We start from the raw sequence: 23,429 nt of genomic DNA on the forward strand, positions 1-23,429 counted from the left end.
CTTTTCCTTTTTCTTTTTCTTTGTCTTTTTCTTTTTCTTTTTCTTTTTCTTTTTCTTTTTCTTTTTCTTTTTCTTTTTCTTTTTCTTTTTCTTTTTCTTTTTCTTTTTCTTTTTCTTTTCCTTTTCCTTTTCCTTTTCCTTTTCCTTTTTCTTTTTCTTTTTCTTTTTCTTTTTCATTTTCTTTTCCTTTGTCTTTTCCTTTTCCTTTGTCTTTGTCTTTGTCTTTGTCTTTGTCTTTGTCTTTGTCTTTGTCTTTGTCTTTGTCTTTTTCCTTTTCCTTTTCTTTTTCTTTTCCTTTTTCTTTGTCTTTTTCTTCTTCTTCTTCTTTTTCCTCTTCTTTTTCTTTTTCCTCTTCTTTTTCTTTTTCCTCTTCTTTTTCTTTTTCCTCTTCTTTTTCATTTTTCTTTTTCATTTTTTTCATTTTCTTTTTCTTCTTCATTTTTCTTTTTTCATTTTTTCATTTTTTTCTTTTTTCTTTTTCTTTTTAATTTTCTTTTCTTTTTTCTTTTTCCTTTTCTTATTTAATTTCTTTTTTCATTTTTTCTTCTTCCTTTTTTTCATTATTTCTTTTTTCTTTTACTTCTTTTTTTCGTCTTTTTTTCTTTTTTTCTTTTTTCTTTTTTTTTCTTTTATTTCTTTTTTTCTTCTTTTTTCCCTTTTTTCTTTTTTTCTTTTATTCCTTTTTTTCTTTTTCTTTTTTTTCCTAAGGCATTATTATTAGAAATCTTAGTGTTTTACATGGAAGGGAAGAGAAATACTGGTGATGTCACATCTGTGAGTTCCTTGCTGCTCAGTTTCTCCAGATGTTTGGATAAGCTGCTCCGGGCTGGAAGAAATTGCCACCAAACCACAACACTAAATATTGACAGAATCCTTGAGGTCTTTCCTCCAGACCCTGCCCCTGGGGCTTCAGGGTGAAAATCATAGGAAATTAAATGGGCAAAAGTGCTTTGGGGCACACCAGATGGAGAGCTTTGTGCTGGCACCCCCAGACCCCACAGCTTCTTGTACCCTGGCCAGAGTTTGAATCGTAGAATCCCAGACTGGTTTGGGTTGGAAGGGACCTTCCAGCTCCTCCAGTTCCAACCCCTGAATGTGCAGGGACCCCTCCCACAGCCCAGGTTGCTCCAAGCCCCATCCAACCTGGGCTGAGACACTGCCAGGGATGGGGCAGCCACAGCTTCCTTGGGCACCCTGGGACAGGGGCTCAGCACCCTCACCCCAAACAATTTCTCCCTCCCCAAGATCTCCTCTCCATCTCCCCTCTTGCAGCTGGAAACCCTTCCCCCTCATCCCATCCCTCCAGGCCCTTGTCCCAAGTCCCTCCCCAGCTTTCCTGGAGCCCCTTCAGGCACTGGAAGCTGCTCCAAGGGCTCCCCAGAACCTTCTCCTTCTCCTTCTCCTTCTCCTTCTCCTTCTCCTTCTCCTTCTCCTTCTCCTTCTCCTTCTCCTTCTCCTTCTCCTTCTCCTTCTCCTTCTCCTTCTCCTTCTCCTTCTCCTTCTCCTTCTCCTTCTCCTTCTCCTTCTCCTTCTCCTTCTCCTTCTCCTTCTCCTTCTCCTTCTCCTTCTCCTTCTCCTTCTCCTTCTCCTTCTCCTTCTCCTTCTCCTTCTCCTTCTCCTTTTCTCCTTCTCCTTTTCTCCTTTTCCTTCTTCTTCTCCTTCTCCTTCTCTCCCCTCTCCTCTCCTCTTCCTCTTCCTCTCTTCCAGACTGAACACCCCCAACTCTCTCAACCTGTTCCAGGCTCTCCCCACCCTCAAATTCCAGAATTTCTTCCCCATCTCCAACCTCAATCTCCCCTTTCTCTCCAAGTTTTAACCCATTTCCCTTCTCCTCTCCCTACCCCCCCGTGTCCAAAGCCCTCCCCCAGCTTTCTTGGAGCCCCTTCAGATATTGGAAGGTTGCTCTGAGCTCACCTGGGAGCCTCCTCTTCTCCAGGCTGAACAACCCCAATCCCTCAGCCTGGATTCATTATCTAATGTCCATCAACTTGCCTGGAAAATGAGGGAAAAAACCCTCCCAGTTTCACAGCCATCACTTCACAATATCTTAGAACTGGAAGGAAAAGTTTCATTTTCTACAGGGATTGCTCAGAGTGGACACATGGAATTTTTAGAGTAATAAAATGGTGGCAGAGTAAATTCTGAGCACACTGCCTCGGGTGACTGGAGAATCGGATGAGTCCAGATCCCAAGGACCTCCAGCCATATATTGTATTTTCACAGACTTTTTAATCTAGGATCTAGGACATCCCATTTAATCTAGGACATCCCATCCCTCCAGGCCCTTGTCCAAAGTCCCTTCTCAGCTTTCCTGTAGCCCTTCAGGCACTGGAAGCTGCTTCAAGGTCTCCCCAGAATCTCTCCCCAGAACCCTTTCCTTGGGCAAATTTCCTTTCCTCTCATATAATGAATCCCAGACTGGTTTGGGTTGGAAGGGACCTTCCAGCTCCTCCAGTTCCAACCCCTGGATGTGCAGGGACCCCTCCCACAGCCCAGGTTGCTCCAAGCCCCATCCAACCTGGGCTGAGACACTGCCAGGGATGGGGCAGCCACAGCTTCCTTGGGCACCCTGGGACAGGGGCTCACCTCATCCTTCCAAGGATCTCATCTCAGTCTCCCCTTTTCCCATTTAAAACCATTACCTCTTGTCCCATCCCTCCAGGCCCTTGTCCAAAGTTCCTCCCCAGCTTTCCTGGAGCCCCTTCAGGCACTGGAAGGTGCTCCAAGGTCTCCCTGGAGCCTTCTCTTCTCCAGACTGAACACCCCCAACTCTCTCCCCCTGGCTCCAGAGCTGCTCCAGCCTTTGGATCATCTCCAGGACCTCCTCTGGACTCACTCCAACACCTCCATCTCCTTCTTGTTTGGGGACCCCAGAACTGGACCCAGCACTGCAGGGGGGTCTCAGCAGAGCAGAGTAGAGGGGGAAATTCCCCTCCCTCACCCTGCTGACCCTGCTCCCATTTATTTCCCCTGGATATCTTTGCCTGATGGACACCAGTCCCCTGATGCTTATGAATGAGGAGGGGGAAAGATGTGGAAGTGGGGGTAGGGGTGGGCAGCAATGCTCAGTGTTTCATAAGTCAGGGGGTTCCTCTCTTATTTTTGGTTTCCTGACTGCCCAAATATCTCCTGTTCAGCTTTGTGAAGAGTTTCCCTGGAGGTGAGGGGGGGATGGCTGCTTTGCCTTGAATGGCAAATTTCATTTTTTCATGCTGCAAATGTCATTTTTTTATGCCAGTCCTGGTTATCCTGCATTGATAATGTGCTGGGGGTTGGAGCCCTCCTGAACTGGAAGACTGTCACTGGTGCTGGGCAGGGCACTGGAGTGGACTGGGTGACTTCTTCTTGTTTTGAAAGTACTTATTTTGAAAGTACTCCTGGTACAGAACTTTTTCCTGACATCCAATCTAAATCTCCTCTAATTTAAAGCCATTGCCCCTCATCCCATCCCTCCAGGCCCTTGTCCAAAGTCCCTCCCCAGCTTTCCTGGAGCCCCTTCAGGGACTGGAAGGTGCTCTGAGGTCTCCCTAGAGCCTTTTTTTTTTCTCCAGGCTGAACAACCCCAGCTCCCTCTTTCTGTTTTTATAAGAGAAGTGTTCCAGCCCCCTGATCATTTTTGTAGCCAATCTCTGGACCCTTTCCATCCCTTCTGCATCAGACTCCACCAACACCACCTGCCCCAAGATGCTGAAAAGTCACAAACACAAAACTAACCAGGAAAAAACCTCACAGGTAGTGGAGGAGAAGCTGTGTCAAAATTAAAGACTTCCCCACAAAAAGTCACAACAGGGATAAATGAAGCCTTTGCCCCTCATCCTGTCCCTCCAGGCCCTTGCAAACAGTCCCTCTGCAGCCTTCCTGTAGGACCCTTCAGATACTGGGAGGTCACTCTGAGGTCTCCCTGGAGCCTTTTTTTTTTTTCTCCAGGCTGAACAACCCCAGCTCCCTCATTTTGTCTTTGTAGGGGAGATGTTCCCAACCCCCTGATCATATTTCTTAGCCCCTCCTCTGGACCTGCTCCAAAAATGTGGAAAAAATTGTGGAATTTTTTTTTTCTTTTTCTGGGAAAGCCACTTTGCTCCTTCACTAATTTAGCTCTTCTGCTGCTTCAGAACATTTTTGTTTTGAAGGATGCTTCTTGCAGCCATATGGAAGGAATCAATCATGGGAAATAAAGAGCTTGTAATCCATTTAACTAGGACTTCCCACCTCTCATTAAGGCAGAGACATTCACACTTAATTCTCTGGATAGCAGTTGCAGAGCAGACTCGCAGAGTATTGATTGGAAAATGAATTTTCCTGTTACCCCCCTCCCCATTTCTGTCTCAATTCAAGTGTCTGCAGTGGGTGGGGAGGCATTTTGCTCATTCTGGATGAGTGTTACTGGCATGGTTCATGAAGTTGTTCTCTTTTCCTGCTGCCATGAAGCACATTTTCTGGAGGGACATCTCTTAGGGACAGCAGGTGACAAGCCCTGTACAGCAATGTGTTGGACAAACTTCTCCTTGAGCTGATAACACCTCCCAGAGAAGACTAAAAGTGTCCCTGGGAGGGTCAGCTGATGCAATTCCTGTGGGATTTATGGTGAACATTTTTAGGGGGGTTGTCTGTGTTGGAAAGGGTAATCAGGGAGTGGGGAAAAAAGCTTTGTCAGGCTGGGAATGTTCAAACCCAGTTCAGTTGCCACTTGCTTGCCCACCAAAAGCAGATGCTGAAAATGGGGAAGGATTGCTGAAACCTTCAGTTTTGCAGCTTGGTGAGGAGGGCAAAGCTCTTGGAGTCTGTGGGGAGGGAAAAGATGCAGTTTTTTTCAATTTCTTGGGTATCTTTTTTAATTCCCTGCCTCAAGTTGAGCTGCTCCAGAGTTTTCTTCAACACCTCACTTGTGCTTCCTTACTTGTCTTCTTCTACTGATAACTTTTCCTTTCTTCTCTCCTCTTGGCTGTCTCTGTGCTTGTACTGAATGTGGGGTGTCCTTGTCCTGGTCCATCTCCATCCCCTTCCAACTTCTCCCAGACCTGTCCAGTGCTTTCCTGCATCTCTCTTTGGTTTTGTGGCTCAAAAGCCTCCTTCTGCCAAGATCAAGACACTTCTGGTGCTGTTTGGGGCTGTGTATTACCCCAGCTGAGCTTTAGTTTGTTTTTTTTTTATTTTAATTTTTAATTTTTTTTTTTTTATTTTTAATTTTTTGTTGGTCGGTTTGGTTTTTTTTGTTTGCTTTGGTTTATTTTGTTTTGTTGTCCTTAAAGGTTGAACTTCTGGGTTCTTCTGGTGGTCTGAAAGCTCCTGACAGATCCCAAGGTGACTCCACCAGCTCTGGTGCCAGGGCAGAGCTCCCAAGTCATGGCTTTTAGTGGGATCTGTGTGTCTTCCCCCTTAGGAATTCTGCATTTAAAACTTTGTCTGTATTACTTTGAGTCTATATTAGTTCTTGTTTCTCTCTTTCTGGAGCCATCTTTAGGTTAGGCAGCATCCCAGGTAAATGTGACCATCCCAGATCAAGTGTCCTCACCTGGTAAAGGTGATGATCCAAGGCCATGGAGCAGGAATTGCAGTACCTGAATTTCTTTTGTGCATTTTGGACTGTTTGGACTGTAAAAGGTCTCAGCACCCAACCTCTTTCTTTGGTTGGTTTTGGCTGTAACCCAGAGGTTCCTCCCTCTGGAATCCCCACTATTTACCAGCAGTGGAAGAAACTCTTAGGAGCTTATCCATGAAAACTTCCAACCATTTCCTGCCTGCTGCTCTCTCTCTTCCCAAACATCACCATCCCCTCAAGGTAGAATGCTACTTAGAATCCTAGAGTTGGAAATGAATCCATGTTGGAAAAAACCTTGAAGATCACCAAGTCCAACCATCAACCTCCTTGGATACAGGAAAACCTTGGCTGACACCTCTTCCAGTTGAGTTGCCTGAAGGTTTCAGAGTCCTCATTTTGAGAAAATGTCCTCATCACTCTTAGGATTTAATCCCTCAGCATCACCTGATGCCTGCCTGAACTTTTCAGGGTGTCAAGCCCATCTTTCTCCAGGACAAAGCAGCACCCTGTGACTTCCATTTATCTGGTTCTTCCTCGATGCTAAGGGTCAGCTCCTTCAAAGCAATACTGGGGAGGCTGGTTTGGATCTTCAACTGGGAAATTGGAAATTGGCACCATCTTAAGCCCATTAAGGTTTCTTGGTGGTCCCCAGCTTGGAAGGTTGAGTGCTGCTCAGTGGAGTTCATAGAATCCCAGACTGGATTTACTGAATTTCTTCTAAACTGGGGGGAAAATGAACCTGGCTTTGTGCTTGCTTTCCAGAACAAATATTGTTTCCCTCTCAGCTGTGTAGTTTTCCACCCCCCTCCTGGTACACAACTTTTTCCTGACATCCAATCTAAATCTCCTTTAATTTAAAGCCATTGCCCCTCATCCTGTCCCTCCAGGCCCTTGCAAACAGTCCCTCTGCAGCCTTCCTGTAGGACCCTTCAGATACTGGGAGGTCACTCTGAGATCTCCTTGAAGCTTTTTTTTTTCTCCAGGCTGAACACCCCCAACTCCCTCATTCTGTGTCCCCAGGAGAGGTGTTCCCAACCCCCTGATCATTTTTGGACCCTCTCCATCAGCTCCATGTCCTTCCTGTCCTCAGGCTCCAGACCTGGATGCAATCCTCCAGGTGAGGAAAATCCCCTCTCTGTTCCTGCTGCCACCCTCCTTGTGACACAGCCCAGGCTGGGATTGATTTTCTGGGCTGCAAACAGACACTTTTGGCTCATTTTCACCCCCCAAGTCCTGTTCTGCAGGGCTGCTCTCTAAACCCTGATCCTCAATCCCATGCTGAGATTCCCAATGGTTCTGAGCCAGGTTTAGGGCCCTTGGGCCAACCTCTCCAGTGTCTCCAGTGTCAGTTTTTCCTGATATCCAATTTAAATCCAATTTAAAGCCATTGTCCCTCATCCTGCCCCTCCAGGCCCTTGCAAACAGTCCCTCTGCAGCCTTCCTGTAGGACCCTTCAGATACTGGGAGGTCACTCTGAGGTCTCCTTGAAGCTTTTTTTCCTCTCCAGGCTGAACACCCCCAGCTCCCTCATTCTGTGTTCCCAGGAGAGGTGTTCCCAACCCCCTGATTATTTTTGGACCCTCTCCATCAGCTCCATGTCCTTCCTGTCCTGAGGGCTCCAGACCTGGATGCAATCCTCCAGGTGAGGAAAATCCCCTCTCTGTTCCTGCTGCCACCCTCCTTGTGACACAGCCCAGGCTGGGATTGATTTTCTGGGCTGCAAACAGACACTTTTGGCTCATTTTCACCCCCCAAGTCCTGTTCTGCAGGGCTGCTGTCTAAACCCTGATCCTCAATCCCATGCTGAGATTCCCAATGGTTCTGAGCCAGGTTTAGGACCCTTGGGCCAACCTCTCCAGTGTCTCCAGTGTCAATTTTTCCTGATATCCAATTTAAATCCAATTTAAAGCCATTGCCCCTCATCCTGTCCCTCCAGGCCCTTGCAAACAGTCCCTCTGCAGCCTTCCTGTAGGACCCTTCAGATACTGGGAGGTCACTCTGAGGTCTCCTTGAAGCTTTTTTTCCTCTCCAGGCTGAACACCCCCAGCTCCCTCATTCTGTTTTCCCAGGAGAGGTGTTCCCAACCCCCTGATCATTTTTGTAGCCTTCCTCTGGACCCTCTCCATCAGCTCCATGTCCTTCCTGTCCTGAGGGCTCCAGACCTGGCTGCAATCCTCCAGGTGAGCTCTTACCAGAGCAGAATCACCTCTCTGGATCTGCTGACCACCCTACCTGTGATAAACCCAGGATGGATTTGACCTTCTGGGCTTCAACCATGCACTGTTGGCTCATATCCAGCTTTTCATCCACCAGCACCCTCAAATCCTCATCCCCAGCCTTCATGATGTGCAGATTGTTCCAACCCAGGTGCAGGACCCTGCACTTGGTCTCGTTGGATCTCATGAGGTTCACCTGGAGCCACCTCTCCAGTTTGTCCAGGTTCTTTTGGATGATATCCCATCCCTCTGCCTTATTGGCAGCACCACTCAGGTTGGTGTCATCTGCACTCAATCCTGATGTCTGTGTTGTTGATAAAAATATTAAACAGTACAGCTCACAGACAAAAAAATCCTACTAATTTTTTTTCCAATCCTACTAATACTAAGAAGAGCTGAGTAACTGGAGTTGCTTTCTTCTCAGCATGGGAGGAGGAGAGAACTTGGCTCTTAACAGCTTTGGCTGTAGCAGACACTGGGTTTTCAGAGCCCTGCTGAGACCTCCACTTGCAAGTTTTTCTTGCCAAGACTCAAGCTGGTGCAGAAAGCAGGGATCACGTTTGGTTATTGCTCTGCAAGAAGTTTTTCTGGTGTCCTGTTCCTCTTCTTCAACCCTTTTTTAAAATCATGGGGCACCCCATCTGCCCTTAGTTTGTGAAAAATGTTAAGAAGTCAGATTGCAGAGGGAGGAGGTGGTGTGTCCTCTGCTTATTTATTTAGTGAGATTAAAGTCTGAGGTTTTTTTTCTTTTGTAATCCCTTTGAAGTGTTCATCTTTTGAAGTCTGAATTCTCATTAACTGGAAGCCTGCAACCCCCAAACTACACGCTGCCCTACTTTCAAAGCAGTAATTTATTTATTTGGTTATTTATTTTTTTAAAATTTAAGGACAATAAACAACAGGTCAGACCCAGAGGGGCTACACGTCAGCCAGATCCTCTCTATTTGGGTCATCACCTGCCACTTGGTGACTCAAAGTGGTTCTCTGGGCTGTTGCCCTGGATTAGGATGTAGTTAGTCATGGGGTTTTTTGGAATCACCAGGCACTGGAGAAACAGTGATGTTCCTTTTCAGAGGTTTAAGACTTTGCTGAAAGATCAAAACAAGGTCTGTAGACTTCTCTTTCTTTTTTTTTTTTTTTTCCTCCTTTTTTTTTTTTTTTTTTTTTTTTGCCCCTGTTTTGCCCAGCAACATTTGGCTTCTAGGACCAAAAGTGTTTTGCCCATTTGTGCTTTCCAGCCTCAATTCATGCCCAAATACACATGGCAAAGAGCACTTTGCTTCATATTAATTTTTTTTTTTTGTTTGTGTGGTGTTTGCCAGGGAAATAAAAAAATGAGATTAGATAATTACTGCCATTTGAATGCACTTTCTGCTTTTATTTGTACAGGGATTCTTTGGGGTTGTCTGTGTAAAATCGATTGTTTGTAGGAAAATTGGGGAAAATTGGGAAAATTGGGTGGGCTACCCCTAACCCAACCTGATTTCCAGGATAGGGAATAACAATGTACTGGGAATAATAACCCAGAATAACTGGGGCATCAGGAGGGCTTCAGTGATCAGGGAAGTCATTTCTTGGGCACCTTCCCCCCCCTGAAAGGCATCATCTCAACTGTTGATGGCTTTGGGGTGTTCTCTTACCATCCCTGCCTTGAAATTAAATCTTGATCTTGCAAGTTGAGATGTTCTGGGTCAGGGCCAACAAAAGGTGGAAAATACTGCTCAGTGTGTGTGTGTGTGCCTATAGGTTTCCTCCTGTGGGAATGGCTGGAGCAAACATCCCTGTGGAAGGGTTGTTCTGGTATTAAACAGCTGGGAATCTTCTCCCTCTTCCATTTCTGAGTCAGGGAAAGTGAAATTTTGTGACGTTGCTTGGGATGAATTCAATATTCAAAGATTACTATGGAGAATCTGTGAAAGTCACAAGATTTTAGATCATTTCCTTCCAAGGCTTTAAATCATTTCAGTGCTGGCAACAGACATGATATTTTTTTGTGTCTGTGTACAAAGATCTGGAGGCTTTGCTCTCCAGGAGCTTAACTTTAGAAAGCATTGAAGACAAATCAAGATTTTCCAGTATAATTAGGGAAACAGTTGACAAGAAGGCTCACAAGAGTATCAATAGGGATAATTGGTGATCAGCAATGTTCTCACCTAATTGGAATTTGCTTAACAGGGTTTTCAGCGTGGCTTGCTTGATAGCAATTTCATTAAGAGGTGGAAATGCTGAAATTAGACAGAAATTCTTGATAAGCAGTGATCCCATGAGTCACCAGTGAGAGGAAAAACATTTCTTTTAATGGGGAAATGGGTAGAATCTGTCAAAGCTCTTTTAAAATGGGTTAGCTAAAGGAAATGCAAAATAAACCTCAGACAGCCTTGGGAGTCTGGATTTTCTACATTTCTTGGTGGTGCAATTGGGCTCAGTTTCCTTGGGACTAATTTTGGGGAGATTCCACCTTGTGTGCTTGGGGTCTTCTTGAGTTTTGGGTGTCCCAGTGCTCCCATGGCCTTTGGGCCTCTCCAGCTCTGGGGGGAGCACATGGAGGTGTGGTTGGGATGGTGTTTTCTCTTATCCCCCTCATTTTCCCAATTTTTCTGCCTCTCTAAAACCACAGAAGCCTCCTCATGGAAAGCCAAAGCTTTCCATTTGTTGGGTCTTTCCAGCCATCTCTGGATGGATGGATGGATGGATGGATGGATGGATGGATGGATGATAGAGGACCCTCACATCTTGAGGGATGGAGATGTTGAAGAAGACCATGGGTCTCCTCCTCTTCCCAGGTGCTTGGGTTTGCCCACTCCAACATCTCCTTAGACCTCAAGACTCTGGCCAATGGCATCCTGGGCTGGCTGAGGAAGAGCGTGGCCAGCAGGTCCAGGGAAGGGATTCTGCCCCTGTGCTCAGCTCTGGGGAGGCCAGAGCTTGAGTCCTGTGTCCAGTTCTGGGCCCCTGAGCTCAGGAAGGAGCTTGAGGTGCTGGAGCAGGTCCAAAGGAGGCAACTGGGCTGGTGAAGGGATCCAGCAGAAATGCTGTGAGGAAGGGCTGAGGGAGCTGGGGGTGTTGAGGCTGGAGAAGAGGAGGCTCAGGGGAGACCTCATCACTCTCTCCAAGTCCCTGAAAGGAGGTTGGAGCCAGGGGGGGGTTGGGCTCTTTTCCCAGGCAACTCTCAGCAAGACAAGAGGCCATGGTCTCAAGTTGTGCCAGGGGAGGTTTAGGTTGGACATTCGAAAGAATTTCTTGATGGAGAGGGGGATCAGGCATTGGAATGGGCTGCCCAGGGAAGGGGTGGATTCTCCATCCCTGGAGATATTTCCAAAGAGCCTGGATGTGGCACTGAGTGCCATGGGCTGGGAACCACGGGGGGAGTGGAGCAAGGGTTGGACTTGAGGAGCTCTGAGCTCCCTTCCAACTCAGCCCATTCTATGATTTTATGATTCTATGACTCATAAGAATCCATTAAAGCATCCTGGGATATATTTTCTGAACATTCTGGTCCAATTTAGGAGCCCTTGGCAGGTTCAAGTAAGAATTCTTGTGCTTATTGAGCTGAAAGCATTTGGGAGAAGACTTGGAGGTAGCATTTCTAGGCAGGCAGAAGCTCAGAGATCTCTCTCCCTCCAGCTCCCCCAAACCACCCTGACCAAACCCCGTGGGTATTTGGAATGGTGCTGTCACTGGATGTGCCATAAGCTGCTTGGCTCTGGGCTATTTATTAAAGGATTTTTCCCAAGATGCTGAATGAGATCAGCGTGACCTGTGTGAAACTGGGTTGAGAGCACAAAAAAAAAAAAAAAAAAGCCACCACAGACTTGAAGAGGAGGATTAAAAGGAGAGCTTGGACTGCTGGACTGTACCAACCCTTGGGAAAGGGTCAGATGCCATTAAAAGTGCTACCCCATGGCTTAATTCACATTATTTACCCAGTAAGATTCAGGACTGATTCTGTCACTAAAATTGGTCTCATGGAGGTGGTTTAACAATCAGTCCTGATTGCTCTCTTCCCTCTCTGTATTTCTGAATATTGCTCTAAGGCTGTAGGGATTGGAGGAGTTAACTCCTACAGACAAAATAAAAAAAAAAAAAAAATCCAAATTTTTAGGCCAGATCTCCCCAGAGAGCTTCCTTTTTAAATTTGTAACTTGAATTCTCTCTTGCCTTTTTTTTTTTTTCTTTTTTTTTTTCCCTTCACTCCAAAGCTCTCTGGCAGGGAATAATGTGTCACAGGCTGTAACGGATACGGACAGCCCAGTATCTCAGGAATGCACTGTGTGCTAATTAGGCATCCTGGAGCTTTCAGAAAATGTTCCTGCTGTATTTGCAGATGGACTCTTCCCTGCCTCCCCCTTTTTTTGGGTAAGCTGCCTGGCAAACTCAGTTTTTCAGCTCGAAGAAGTTTGTAGCCATTGGCAGATGATGCTTCTTTCCAGTCAAAGTTGAGAGCTTGTGTGGGTTTGTGTTTTCTATCTAATTTTTTTTTCCCTCCCCTTCTGCTGCTCGTTGCTGAATTTAATAATTAATGTTGTGTTGTCTTGCTTCCTGTTTTCATTTCTGTATGTAATGCTAACCAGCAGAGCTTTGAATCATTCATAGCCTCCTTTTTTTTCCACCTCAAAGCTGGAGATGTCATGGGAACAGTGATTGTAAGGGACAAGCTTTCTGCTTCCTCTCCCTTAAATCCATTTCTGGAAGCAGAAGTCAGCATTCAGTCCATGATCTTGGCCAAGAAAGAATCTCTGGACAGATGGTATCAGTGTGGTTTCTCTCCAGCAGCATCTTCCTGGCTGTGCTTTGGTCTCTTCCTGCATCTCCTGTTACTCCTCGGGTGTCTGGGTGCACGGTGGGGAGGATGGGTGCTGTGTTTTCTGCTCCCCTTCCTCTCGTGGGCTTCTGGGGATCTGTTTGTGATGCTGAGGGAGAGGAAGGGATGATTTTAGGCTTGGTGGTTGTGCCTCGTGCAATTCAACTGGATTTAGGGGTGGCTTTTTTGGTTTGCTTCTCTCTGTCCTTCTCCTGGCTGCTTTTATGGGGAGTGTCCCACAGCTTCTGTGTTGGGATTTATCATCCAGGGTGGGAGCTTCACTTGGTTGGTGGCTCAGGGAGCCTTTTCAGATGTTATTTTTCCCTTGCCTCTACTTTTTATCCTCTTGGTTGTTTTTTTGTGAATTCTGCCACTCTTAAAAACCTTCCAGCAGTATCCTGTGGTTTTTGGGAATGGTGGTCAGGTGTGCTTCTTGAAAACACTTGTGTCCCTCCTGAACTCTGCCAGGAGATGGGGAGATGCTGGGTTGGATGCTGCTGTGGGAGGTGGGTGGATGCTCTTCAGACCTAGACAATAAATTCAAAGCTTTTGCATCTACCCTGGCTGTTGGTGTTCCTGGTAGGATTTTTCTTCAGGGAGAGGAGTTAGTTGCTGGTCCCTCTCCATCTCTGAAGTGCTCTCCTACTAAACCAATGTTGTTTGGGAAGGCTTTGCTACCTTCTCTATCTCTGGTTCTGCAGCCAAGTTCCTGCCTTTCATTTTGATGGCTTTGGATATGCAGTCAGGAGAGGGATCCTGGTGGCTGAATCAGGGACCCTTGTGGCAGGCCTGGAATGGGAATTCTTTAGGTATCTGCTAACTTGTGGTGTTTGCCCCAAATCACCCTATTCCCAGCCTCATCACTTGCCTGGTGGGAGCTGTGCTGGGAAGTTGCAGGTAGGGACCTGAGCTTCAACTTGAACAGAATGATGGATCCATAAGAGGAGTTATCATTTGATAACAGGAGTTATCATTTCCAAAGGGCAGCCTCTGCTCCCAGGCTCCTGCCACTTCAGTGGAATGGGATTTTTATTTGAAAAGTCAGGATTTCCCAGCTTGGATGCTCTCTGCTTGTGTGCTGCCTGCTGTACAGCAGCACAAATCCAGGTGTTGGGGCTGGAGAAATGCTTCCCCCCAAAATTCAGTGCTGGAATCCTTGGGTGTGATGAAATCCTTGTGCTTGAGTTTGTTGTGCAGCTCTTCTAAGCTCCTACAGAAAATCTGTGGATCTTCTGAAGACAGAGCTGCTCTGTCTGCTCTCTTGCCTTGCCTGGCTCAACCTGATGGTTGGACTTGATGCTCTTGAAGGTCTCTTCCACCCAGGTTAATTCTGTGATTCTTTAAAGCAGGAAGAGGTGGAAATTGAGAGAGATGCTGCCTTTTGGAGATCAATTCATGAAGAATTTCTTGTCTTGACTGCAGAGGATGCTGCTGCCTCCTTCCAGCACCATTTTCTATGTCACTTGCAGCTGCTTAGAATGTTCAGGGCAGAGATTATGGCTTTGTCCAAGAGCCCTAAATAGCATCTAACTCCACATGTCCCCAGTGGTTTTTGTCCTAAGGGTTCTTTCTGCCCACTGGGGGCATGGGGAAGGCTGGCTGGGGGAACTCATTTGGTTGGGAGGATCTTGAAGCAGAGAGAAGCTGGAGGTAGGAGGCAGCTTGTGCAGTGACTAATGCTGAGCTTTATATATATAAATATATCTATACAAATATATAAAAATAGCAGGAGAAGAGCTGAAATGTGGGAGGGGAGGTGACCTCAAGCATGAGGTGGTGCAGCAGCACCCAGGGGCAGATGAGTTGAGGGGTGACATGATCAGCAAACACTTTTTCAGACTGGATGTGTTTGTGCCTCCTGCCCTGAAGGGATGAGCAAAGCCACGTGGGGATCCAGCCCAGCCACAAACTGATCCAGAACTCCTGCCCATCTCATGTCCTCTGCCTGGGTCAAGGCAGCAGCCAGAATGTTATAGAGAGGTTTGCTGAAAGGAAAAAAGCTGCATTTTGTGTAGAAGGGGAAGACACTGGAGCTGTGGGCTCTGGGCATGGCTTTGAAACCACAACAACCTTCAGGATGCTGAGGCAGACAGAGAAAGCCAGGACAAGGCTGTCAACATGGGGCACAGGGTGTAAAAGGCTACCAAGAAGGACAGGACATGGAAGGGTTGAGCTGTCTGTGTCCTCGGTGACATTTCCAGGCTCTGCAGTGGATTCTGCATCTCTGGGCTCAGTGTTTCCAGTCCCTGCAGCATTCCCACATGAACTGACGAGAATGAAAAATAGGGTCAGCCTAATTCTTGAGGCTTCTTTCCATGGGAGATGGCAATGAAAGGTTTTCAGGTGCCTAGGTCACCTCCTTTAGCACTGCCATGCTTTGGTGATGCCAGGGAGGGTGTTGCTGCTCGTAGCTGTCTCAGATTTTTGTGGGGGCTGAGCATAGGGGATGCTGTGTAGAAGGAAATGAACTATTTCCCCTAGAGAAAGTGTGATTTTCTTACAACCCACGTGAGTCCAGAGGAGGCCACAAAGAGGATCAGAGGGCTGGAGCGCCTTTGCTCTGGAGACAGGCTGAGAGTTGGTGTTGTTCACCTTGGAGAAGAGAAGCTCTGGGGAGAACATGGAGCATCTTCCAGAGCCTGAAGGGGATCCAGGAAAGCTGGGGAGGGTCTTTTGGATAAGGACATGGAGTGATGGGATGAGGGGAATGGTTTTAAGTTGAAGGAGGACAGATTCAGATGAGATCTTAGGAAGAAATTTGCTGTGAGGGTGATGAGACCTGGCTGAGATTGCTCAAGGAAGTTGGAGCTGCCCCATCCCTGGAATTGTCTCAGCCCAGGTTGGATGGGGCTTGGAGCAACCTGGGCTGTGGGAGGGGTCCCTGCCAGTTGTAGGGAAGTTGAGATGACCTTTAACATCCCTTCCAACCTAAAAAATTCTGTGACTCTGGGATATCATACCCTGGGGAAGGGGAGCCAAGCACTTTGCAGCTCAGTTGCTGTTAAGCATCACCTGATGTGATCCATACCCCAGAAATCTGTGGGGTTGGGGCTCTGGGCTTGTGCCCCAGGAACCTCTGGGGTGAGTAAAGTACAACTGGGAGCAGCAGCACCACAGCACCAGCCTGGCAAACGTTTGCTTTGAGGTTCCCATCCCCTGACTCTCTGAATGAGTAAGAGCTGCACGATTCCTCGGTCTGCTCTTGATAGGAATCTCACCAGAGACAAAAGCCAGCATCTAAATATATATATTAAAACATAAAAAACCCTCCAATCCTGTGACGCACAAAGCGTGTAATCAAAAGAGAGGAGGATTTTCCCTCAAAAAAAAAAAAAATGTTCCCATGTCTGGCAAGTGGAGCAGCTGTGCTGGAGGCAGCCAGGTCCTTTGGGACTGAATCCTGGATGGAAAGGGGATTTTTCTCCTGGGTGAAGGCTGCAAAGCAGCTCTGCATCCCTGAGATCCATGTTGGGAGAGAGCAATATCTGCTTTTTCCAGCATGCACAGAGGTGTCAGCTCCTTGTCTGGGACTATTTTGCAGACTCCATAGGATGCTTGAGATAAACTGACTCAGCTTGGCTGGGTTTCAGCTTCTCATAGGTCTCTGACTCAATTTTAAGGTTTGGGTTTTTGACGTTTCAGTCGTTCATTAAAATCTGATCATCTGGGCTGGAAAGAATCTGTCTTCTCCTGCTCTTGTCCTCGTGTGGCTCCTCTTGCTGAGAACTCCTCATTTGTTTTTAGAGGTGTGGGAGAAGCTGCAGGAGGAAATAAAACTTGCAAACTAATTAAACTTCTCAGCCTTGTTGAGTAACAAGCCGGAGATGTTGGCAGGGAACGGGAATAGATCTGATTATCATTCCTCCTCTCCAAATAGCCAGAGGACATGGTTAATTATTAAATTGCTTGTTAATGTATTGAAATATTGCTCGGCGGTTTGAATTTCCTTTTTTTTTTTTCTTTTTCTTTTTTTTTTTCCTTTTCTTTTCTTGCTCAAGGGTGCTCCCAGGACCTGATGGATTTCTGATACCTCTCTCCTGAGGGGCTGGAAGGAGCATGGTTAAACACCAACCCTTGCAGTACTATGAGCCACAGCTGTGTTTGTCCTGTCTGACCGGGATCTACGGCTGCCGCTGGAAACGCTACCAGCGCTCACACGATGACACCACCAAGGTTGGTACCTGACCCCATCACCTTTTCCTGGTGTTTCTGGCTCGAGGATGGTTGAAAATATTGGATTATTTGGTTGCTGGTGGCTTGGGTGGACCATGGAAACCACCAGCACCGTGGCTTGGAGGTTTGTGAGAAGGTCCCAATGTGGGGTTGACATCAGCGGTCACAAGTTCTCCAAGGGTTGGATGAGTTGGGCCAGTTCTGTCCATATTTTCTTTCTGGTGCTGGAGGAGCCTTCTGGTTTGCTCCTTGCTCTGTGTCTTAATGTTTTTTGGGCTCATTGTATAGGATCTGTAGTTCTGTGGGGTCTCTGTGTATGTGAATAGGAGTTTGCGAGTAGGGAAAGGTGATTGGAGGTGAGAAGCAGCTGGGGAGAAATGAGGCAGCTTTAGAGGGGACTTTTCCTCCCCTGGATAACTGCAGTTTTTAAGAGCTCAGGCAGAAGGAATCCAGACAGCAGGGCTTGACTCAATCCTTCTCTGCCATTTGGGGCTGGGAGATGGTTTCTTGTGGGGCTTGCTGGGGAGAAATGTAAAAAAATTGGTGTCAAAGCTGCCCTATTGCATTGTCCAGGGAATGGTTGCTGTGTAATATTGTTCTGTGCCTTTTTGTTATCTGGGATTATTATTTTTGTGTGTGTGTGTATGTACTTTAGAAAAAAACACCCCAAAACCCCAAAACTTAAACCTCCTTTCTTCTGCCAGTGATCCCAGGAGATTCTTTTGCTGCTTTTTCAGGGCTTAGTTTTGCTCTGGTGACAACTGCTCTGTTTTGTTTTGAACTCTCTGACCAGGGATCTTCCTGGCTGTGGATTGCTTCTCTTCTGGAAAAGAGGCTGTTAAGGAGAAAACACTTGTGAGTGGCAAATCCTCTGCCAAAAATCTCTCCTGGTCCTGAATTGCATCAGTTGGTGGTGGGGCAGCTTGGCTGGGAGCTCCCAGGAGACCTGAAAAGCCATGGCTTGTGTTTGTGCAGCTTAAAACAAATTTCCTTTCAGAAAGTAGAAATGTTTGGGCTGGTTTTCCTCCTCTTTCAATCTGGGCAGTGAGGGACTAAGCCAGGAGGAGTTTCCTTTGAGCAAATAGCCAGGCACATCCGTAGCAGAGGGTGCAAGTTGGGTTTTTATGACTTTGTCAGGAAAACAGAGGGATGGAATGTCTTGGGGTGTGTTGTGTGTGTGGTAACTTCAGCCATTAAAATGCCCTTTTCAGTTTGCCTTACAAAGCAGAATATTATGCTGCTTAGCTAAAAATCCACAGAAAAGTTGCCATTGACTTCATTTTGCAGGGAAAGCTGGCTCTGCTTGCATGGATTTATTTTACAGGGGAGAAAAAAAAAAAGTAGAAATCAGTGGCAGCCTTCCAGGTCTATTTGGAATTTTTCTAGTGCTAGAAAGGAATTTTCTGGGTATAAAATACCTGAGCTTGCCTTAACTCTATGTCCAGTCTCTAAGTCAGTTTATTAAGGTCTATGTGAGGCCTCAGCTTCCAGTCTTTTGAGTGCTGAAATAGCTACTGCAGGAGCAAAAGAAAAATTAGTTGAAAAATGAGTTATAGGCTATGGAAAACCAAGGTATGAAGGATCTATTCCCATCCTCTTGTCAATAAGGTGCCTGGTGGGTGTTACTGCTGGAATGAGAGATGTATGTGGAGGAAGAAGTGTAAATGCAGGATATTTCTCCTTGGATGGACAGGTTTGCATCTCCTGGAGTGCAGCAGAGAATGGGTGGGAAGTCTGGGATTTGTGTAAGAGGAGTAAGAGACTTTAGTGTCAAATTCATCCTTGGCTGAGGAACAGAAAACTTCTCCTGGCTGAACACCACTATGAGCATCACTCCACCTCTCTGGATCTTGTGGGAGAGTTTTCTGGGATACCAGAGAAGGACTGGAAGGACCTTCAAGATCATCTGGTTCCAAACCCTCTGCCATGGGCAGGGACCCCTCCCACAGCCCAGGTTGCTCCAAGCCCCATCCAACCTGGGCTGAGACACTGCCAGGGATGGGGCAGCCACAGCTTCCTTGGGCACCCTGGGACAGGGGCTCAGCACCCTCACCCCAAACAATTTCTCCCTCCCATCTCCTCTCCATCTCCCCTCTTGCAGCTGGAAACCCTTCCCCCTCATCCCATCCCTCCAGGCCCTTGTCCAAAGTCCCTCCCCAGCTTTCCTGGAGTCCCTTCAGGCACTGGAAGCTGCTCCAAGGTCTCCCTGAGCCTTCTCTCCTCCAGGCTGAACACCTCCAACTCTCTCAACCTGTTCCAGGCTCTCCCCACCCTCAAATTCCAGAATTTCTTCCCAATCTCCAACCTCAATCTCCCCTTTCTCTCCAAGTTTTAACCCATTTCCCTTCTCCTCTCCCTACCCCGCCGTGTCCAAAGCCCTCCCCCAGCTTTCTTGGAGCCCCTTCAGATATTGGAAGGTTGCTCTGAGCTCACCTGGGAGCCTCCTCTTCTCCAGGCTGAACAACCCCAATCCCTCAGCCTGGCTTTTCAGTGCTATTTAGAAACCATTCCCACAAAAATAAAGGTATTTCTAGTTAGGGGTCTTTTTTTGTTTGGTCAAATTGTTTTGCTTCTTAGTTTCAGTTGCTTTATGAAGCCTCATCCTGATATTTTGAGCTGAATTCACACATTCAGAGATGCTGTTTTTTTCCTGCTTGCCAAATCATGGGATCATTAAGGTTGGAAAAGGCTTCTAAGATCATCACTGTCAACCCAACACCACCATGCCAACTAAACCATGTCCACATGATTTTTTTTAACACTTCCAGGGATGGTGATTCCATCCACACCACTTCCCTGGGTGGCTTATTCCAATATTTTTCCACTCTTTCAGCAACCTGGGCCAGGGGCTCAGCACCCTCACAATGAAGAATTTCTTCCTCCTATCTCATCTAAATCTCCCCTCTTTTGCTTTAAAAACGTTTCTCCTTGTCTTATCACTCTACATCCTTGTCCAAAGTCCCTCCCCAGCTTTCCTGGAGCCCCTTCAGGCACTGGAAGATGCTCCAAGGTCTCCCTGGATCCTTCTTTTCTCCAGGCTGAACACCCCCAGCTCTCTCCCCCTGGCTCCAGAGCTGCTCCAGCCCTCTGAGCATCTTCATGGCCTCCTCTGGATTTGCTCCAACACCTCCATCTCCTTCTTGTATTGGGGACCCCAGAACTGGACCCAGCTCTGCAGAGAGCAGAGGATGAGAATCCCTCTCCCTGGCAGCACTGCTTTTGATGAAGCTCAGAGCAGAATTGGTTTTCTGGGCTGTGGGACCACGTTGCCAGCTGGTGTTGAGTTGCTCATCAACCAGGACCTCCAAGTCCTTCTCCAAAAATCACTCAAATCCAATCTTTGCTGTTGAGTGCAGTGGGGATGATCTTACCTGAACATACAGGGTTCTCCCAGGGTTGGGTTTTTGGGATCTGCATGGGAGGACTTTTGGGATGTGTGGGAAAACTTCCCAAGCTCCCAGGGTATCAGATGGTGATGGGGCATTTTATGCTCCTTATCTCCAGCTGATGGACTCCAGCCACAATCATAGTATCATAAACTCATCATGGTTTTAAAGGACCTTCAAGATCTTCAAGTCCAACCATCAGTCCTACACCACTGTAGCCACTCAATCATCTCCCCAAGTGCCTCATCTACCTCTTTTTTTAATACCCCAGGTGACTCCTCCCTGGGCAACCTCTTGCAATGCTTCACCACTTTTTTTTTATGAAGAAATTTTTCCTAATCCCCAACCTGAGTCCAGTGCAATATCTAAGTCTACCTGTAAGGGTTTAGCCAGATAAATCCCACTCCAGAACTACAAAAAGTCAGTGGCAAATGGGGGATACTCTCTGTTGTATTATCTATCTATATATACTATCTATAGTAACTCAGCCTCTGCAAGCCCAGAGTAGGAGCAATTTTAATATAATACATCTTCCTGAGCATGGTTTCTATAAAAAGGTCTTAAATCCTGCAAAAATCTGCCTGAATAGAAGGAATAGAGCATGTACATGTTTATATGTTGATATTCTGCCATTATTGGAAAGTGAGGCATGGTTTCTAAGAGTTATTTTTTTTTTTAAGTGTTTTTTTTTTTTTTAAGTGTGATTATCTTTGTTTTTAAAAGATCAAACTTCCTAGAAGAAAAAGACCTTCCCTTGAATTTTGGATTATGACCCAGCCTTGCATCTTTGAAATCTTCTGCTGATGACTGTGACTGTTTGGTTTTTTTTTTTTTTTAATTCTGCTGCAGAGTTTCATGATTCCTCTCCTCCCCCCTCCCCCAAATGTATGCAGATCAGGCTTTCTACTTCACATTAAAAATTTACATGAAAATGAGGATTTTAATTGTAAGCCTGAGTTCTAAGTTTTTTTGGAGACTGCTTGCTGGAACTGTAATTATCTCTTGCTTTCCTCTGACCTTTTGAGAATGTAGAAGGAGGGCTGAAGGCTCCCAGCCTGCTCACTTGGTCACCCTTTTTCATTTTGAACAGCTGCAAAATTTCTTTTTCTATTGTGTGCCTTCAGCTGTAATGAAAAGATCCCCTTTTAAATTTTTTTTTTAATGTCATTTTCAAGAAAAGACATGTAAAAAAGAAAAAAATGGTCTTGCTGTGATTCAGCCCACTGTAATATCCATAGTGTGAGGAAGCAATTTCTGATTTAACTACATCAGGTATTGGAGCAGTTGTTATGAAGTCAGTGCATCATCTTAACAAGGCTCCATCACACAAAGTGGGGGTAAATCAGGTTTGTTTTTAGTTGCAATGTGGGTTTTTAAAGGTCAGAAGTTCAGGTGGCAGTTTCCAAGGTAGCTCCCAGATATCACCATCCTGTTGATGGATTTCCAGCCATTAAAACCACAGAGAGCAGCCTGGTTAAATTGCAGTGTACAAACACAGAGCTCCAAAATTAATTAATTCTGGGCCCTAAAACACCAGAATAATCCTTGCTCTGGAGGTAGAGTCCAGGGCAGGCTTCAGCATCTTTAAAAATCCACCCAAAGCTGTTGTGGGTTCAGTATCCAGGTGGGAGATGGGGATGGGTTTCACTGGATAAACATGAAATTAAATCTGTTCAGGGTTTTGTTGAGGGTTGGGGTTTGTTTATAGCTGCTGCCAAAAATATGTTGTCTCTCCACAACCAATATCACACCTGGGAAATGGTGCTAGGGGGGAGTGGGGGAAGAGAAATTCTGCAGGAGAAAATTGTGATGATAATTTTTTGATCTGTCCAATAAACAGAAGAAGCCACTTTTATTTGCTGCCTGGCTTTGGTGGTTTGTTTGGATTTTTTTTTTTTTTTTTTTTTTTCAGTTGCTGTGTACTGAAAAATCCTGGGATCTTTATTTTATTTATCTCATTTAACTCCTTGTCAAAGAGGATAAAACACTATCTCCATTTGCAAGGGGCTTCAGCAGATGCAGCTGAATCTGTAATTCCCAACCTCCAGCCCTTCTGAGATACAACTTAAGGGAGACAAAATGTACCTGGAAGCTCTTCTTGTCCTCCCTGGTTTCCTTGGGACCTCCCCATGGTTGCAAAACTATCTTTTCCTCCAGAAATTTGCCAAGAACAAGGTGCCTGGTTTGGTGATGTAGAGTAGGAAGGGGCATCAGCCACTGGGAATGAACCCAAAATTGGCAGCTTTGGATCCCAGGGGACTGAACAGACAAGATCTTTGTGGTTTTCTGCTCTTCAGTGTCCTCTCAAATGTTGAAATGTTGATCTCCTCATGAGCTCTCTGTGAATGGTGCACTTCATGGTACTTGTACAACCTCTTCCTCCCATTTCTCTAGGAAAAAAAACCCCAACCTTGAGATCTTGTGAGTGAAAGGAGCAAAATTAGTGATGAAATCTTCTATGTACAGAAATCCCACTGCTTTCTCAATGCTCCAGTCCCAGAGGTCTTAACCTGACCATTTAATAAATCACATCCTTGTTATAAACCTGGAAAAATGGTGGGGCTGGAGCTAATGAGGTGCCCAACCAAGCTAAGGACTGAATTTCTTTGAAAGCTCTGGAGGTGCTCAGGACTGATGGCCATTGAGATGTGAGCTTACAGGGTTGGGTTTTGCATATAAAATTCATGTTTTGCTTTTCACCTTAAAAAAATAATCCCTTTTAGCATCTTTCAATGTGGCTTTGTAGGGCTGATGCACCCATGAATGAAGCCTGTGTGAAGTCCTCCCAGTTGCTTTCCTGCCTCAGAAATTGCATTTTTTCTTCTGCCTGCCAGAAACCTCCTCTTTTTAAAGAGGAGACATTGTCTCCTTCCTATCCTAGAGATCCCTCTTAGCTGCTAATGGGAGCAGCTGATCCAAGAGCTGGAAATGCTGGATGCTTGCACTCACCAGCTTCTAGAGATGGAAGAGCTGCTTCAGCATCACTCTTGGGTGGCTGTTTTTATTTCCCCCACTGTATTTAGACTCCATTTCTTTGGGCCAACATTTTTTGCCATCCCCTCCCTGAACATCTGTCCTTGTGTTTTGGCTTTTGGTCCTATGTGGCTTTTCTGGTCCTTCCAGTTGCAACCTTCCCCTTTCTGCCTCCATCCTCTCCTGATAATTACTCAGTAATTGGAGCAGAGCTGATTCCCCATTCCTGGTGCTCTAGGAGCTTGCTGATCCCAATAGTGGAGAGCTGGGAAGCCTGGACCAATGCCTGGGGTTGCAGCAGCTCTGCTGAACCCAGCAGCAGATGCTTCACAGTTTGTGGA

The 23,429-nt window shown here is 46.2% G+C and overlaps 1 protein-coding gene across 3 annotated transcripts in view; it reads left to right on the forward strand.

The window, feature by feature from the left end:
- Positions 1-23,429, forward strand: part of GDPD5 (glycerophosphodiester phosphodiesterase domain containing 5) — a 233,522-nt gene that overhangs the window by 65,774 nt on the left and 144,319 nt on the right. For all 3 annotated transcript variants that reach the window (XM_071764477.1, XM_071764297.1, XM_071764395.1), the window contains exon 2: positions 16,555-16,729. In XM_071764477.1, the coding sequence (XP_071620578.1) occupies positions 16,613-16,729 (117 nt within the window). In that variant the 5' untranslated portion in view covers positions 16,555-16,612. The remainder of the gene's footprint in view (positions 1-16,554; positions 16,730-23,429) is intronic.

Source organism: Heliangelus exortis, chromosome 1 (assembly GCF_036169615.1).
Source record: "Heliangelus exortis chromosome 1, bHelExo1.hap1, whole genome shotgun sequence".
Classification (NCBI taxonomy): domain Eukaryota; kingdom Metazoa; phylum Chordata; class Aves; order Apodiformes; family Trochilidae; genus Heliangelus; species Heliangelus exortis.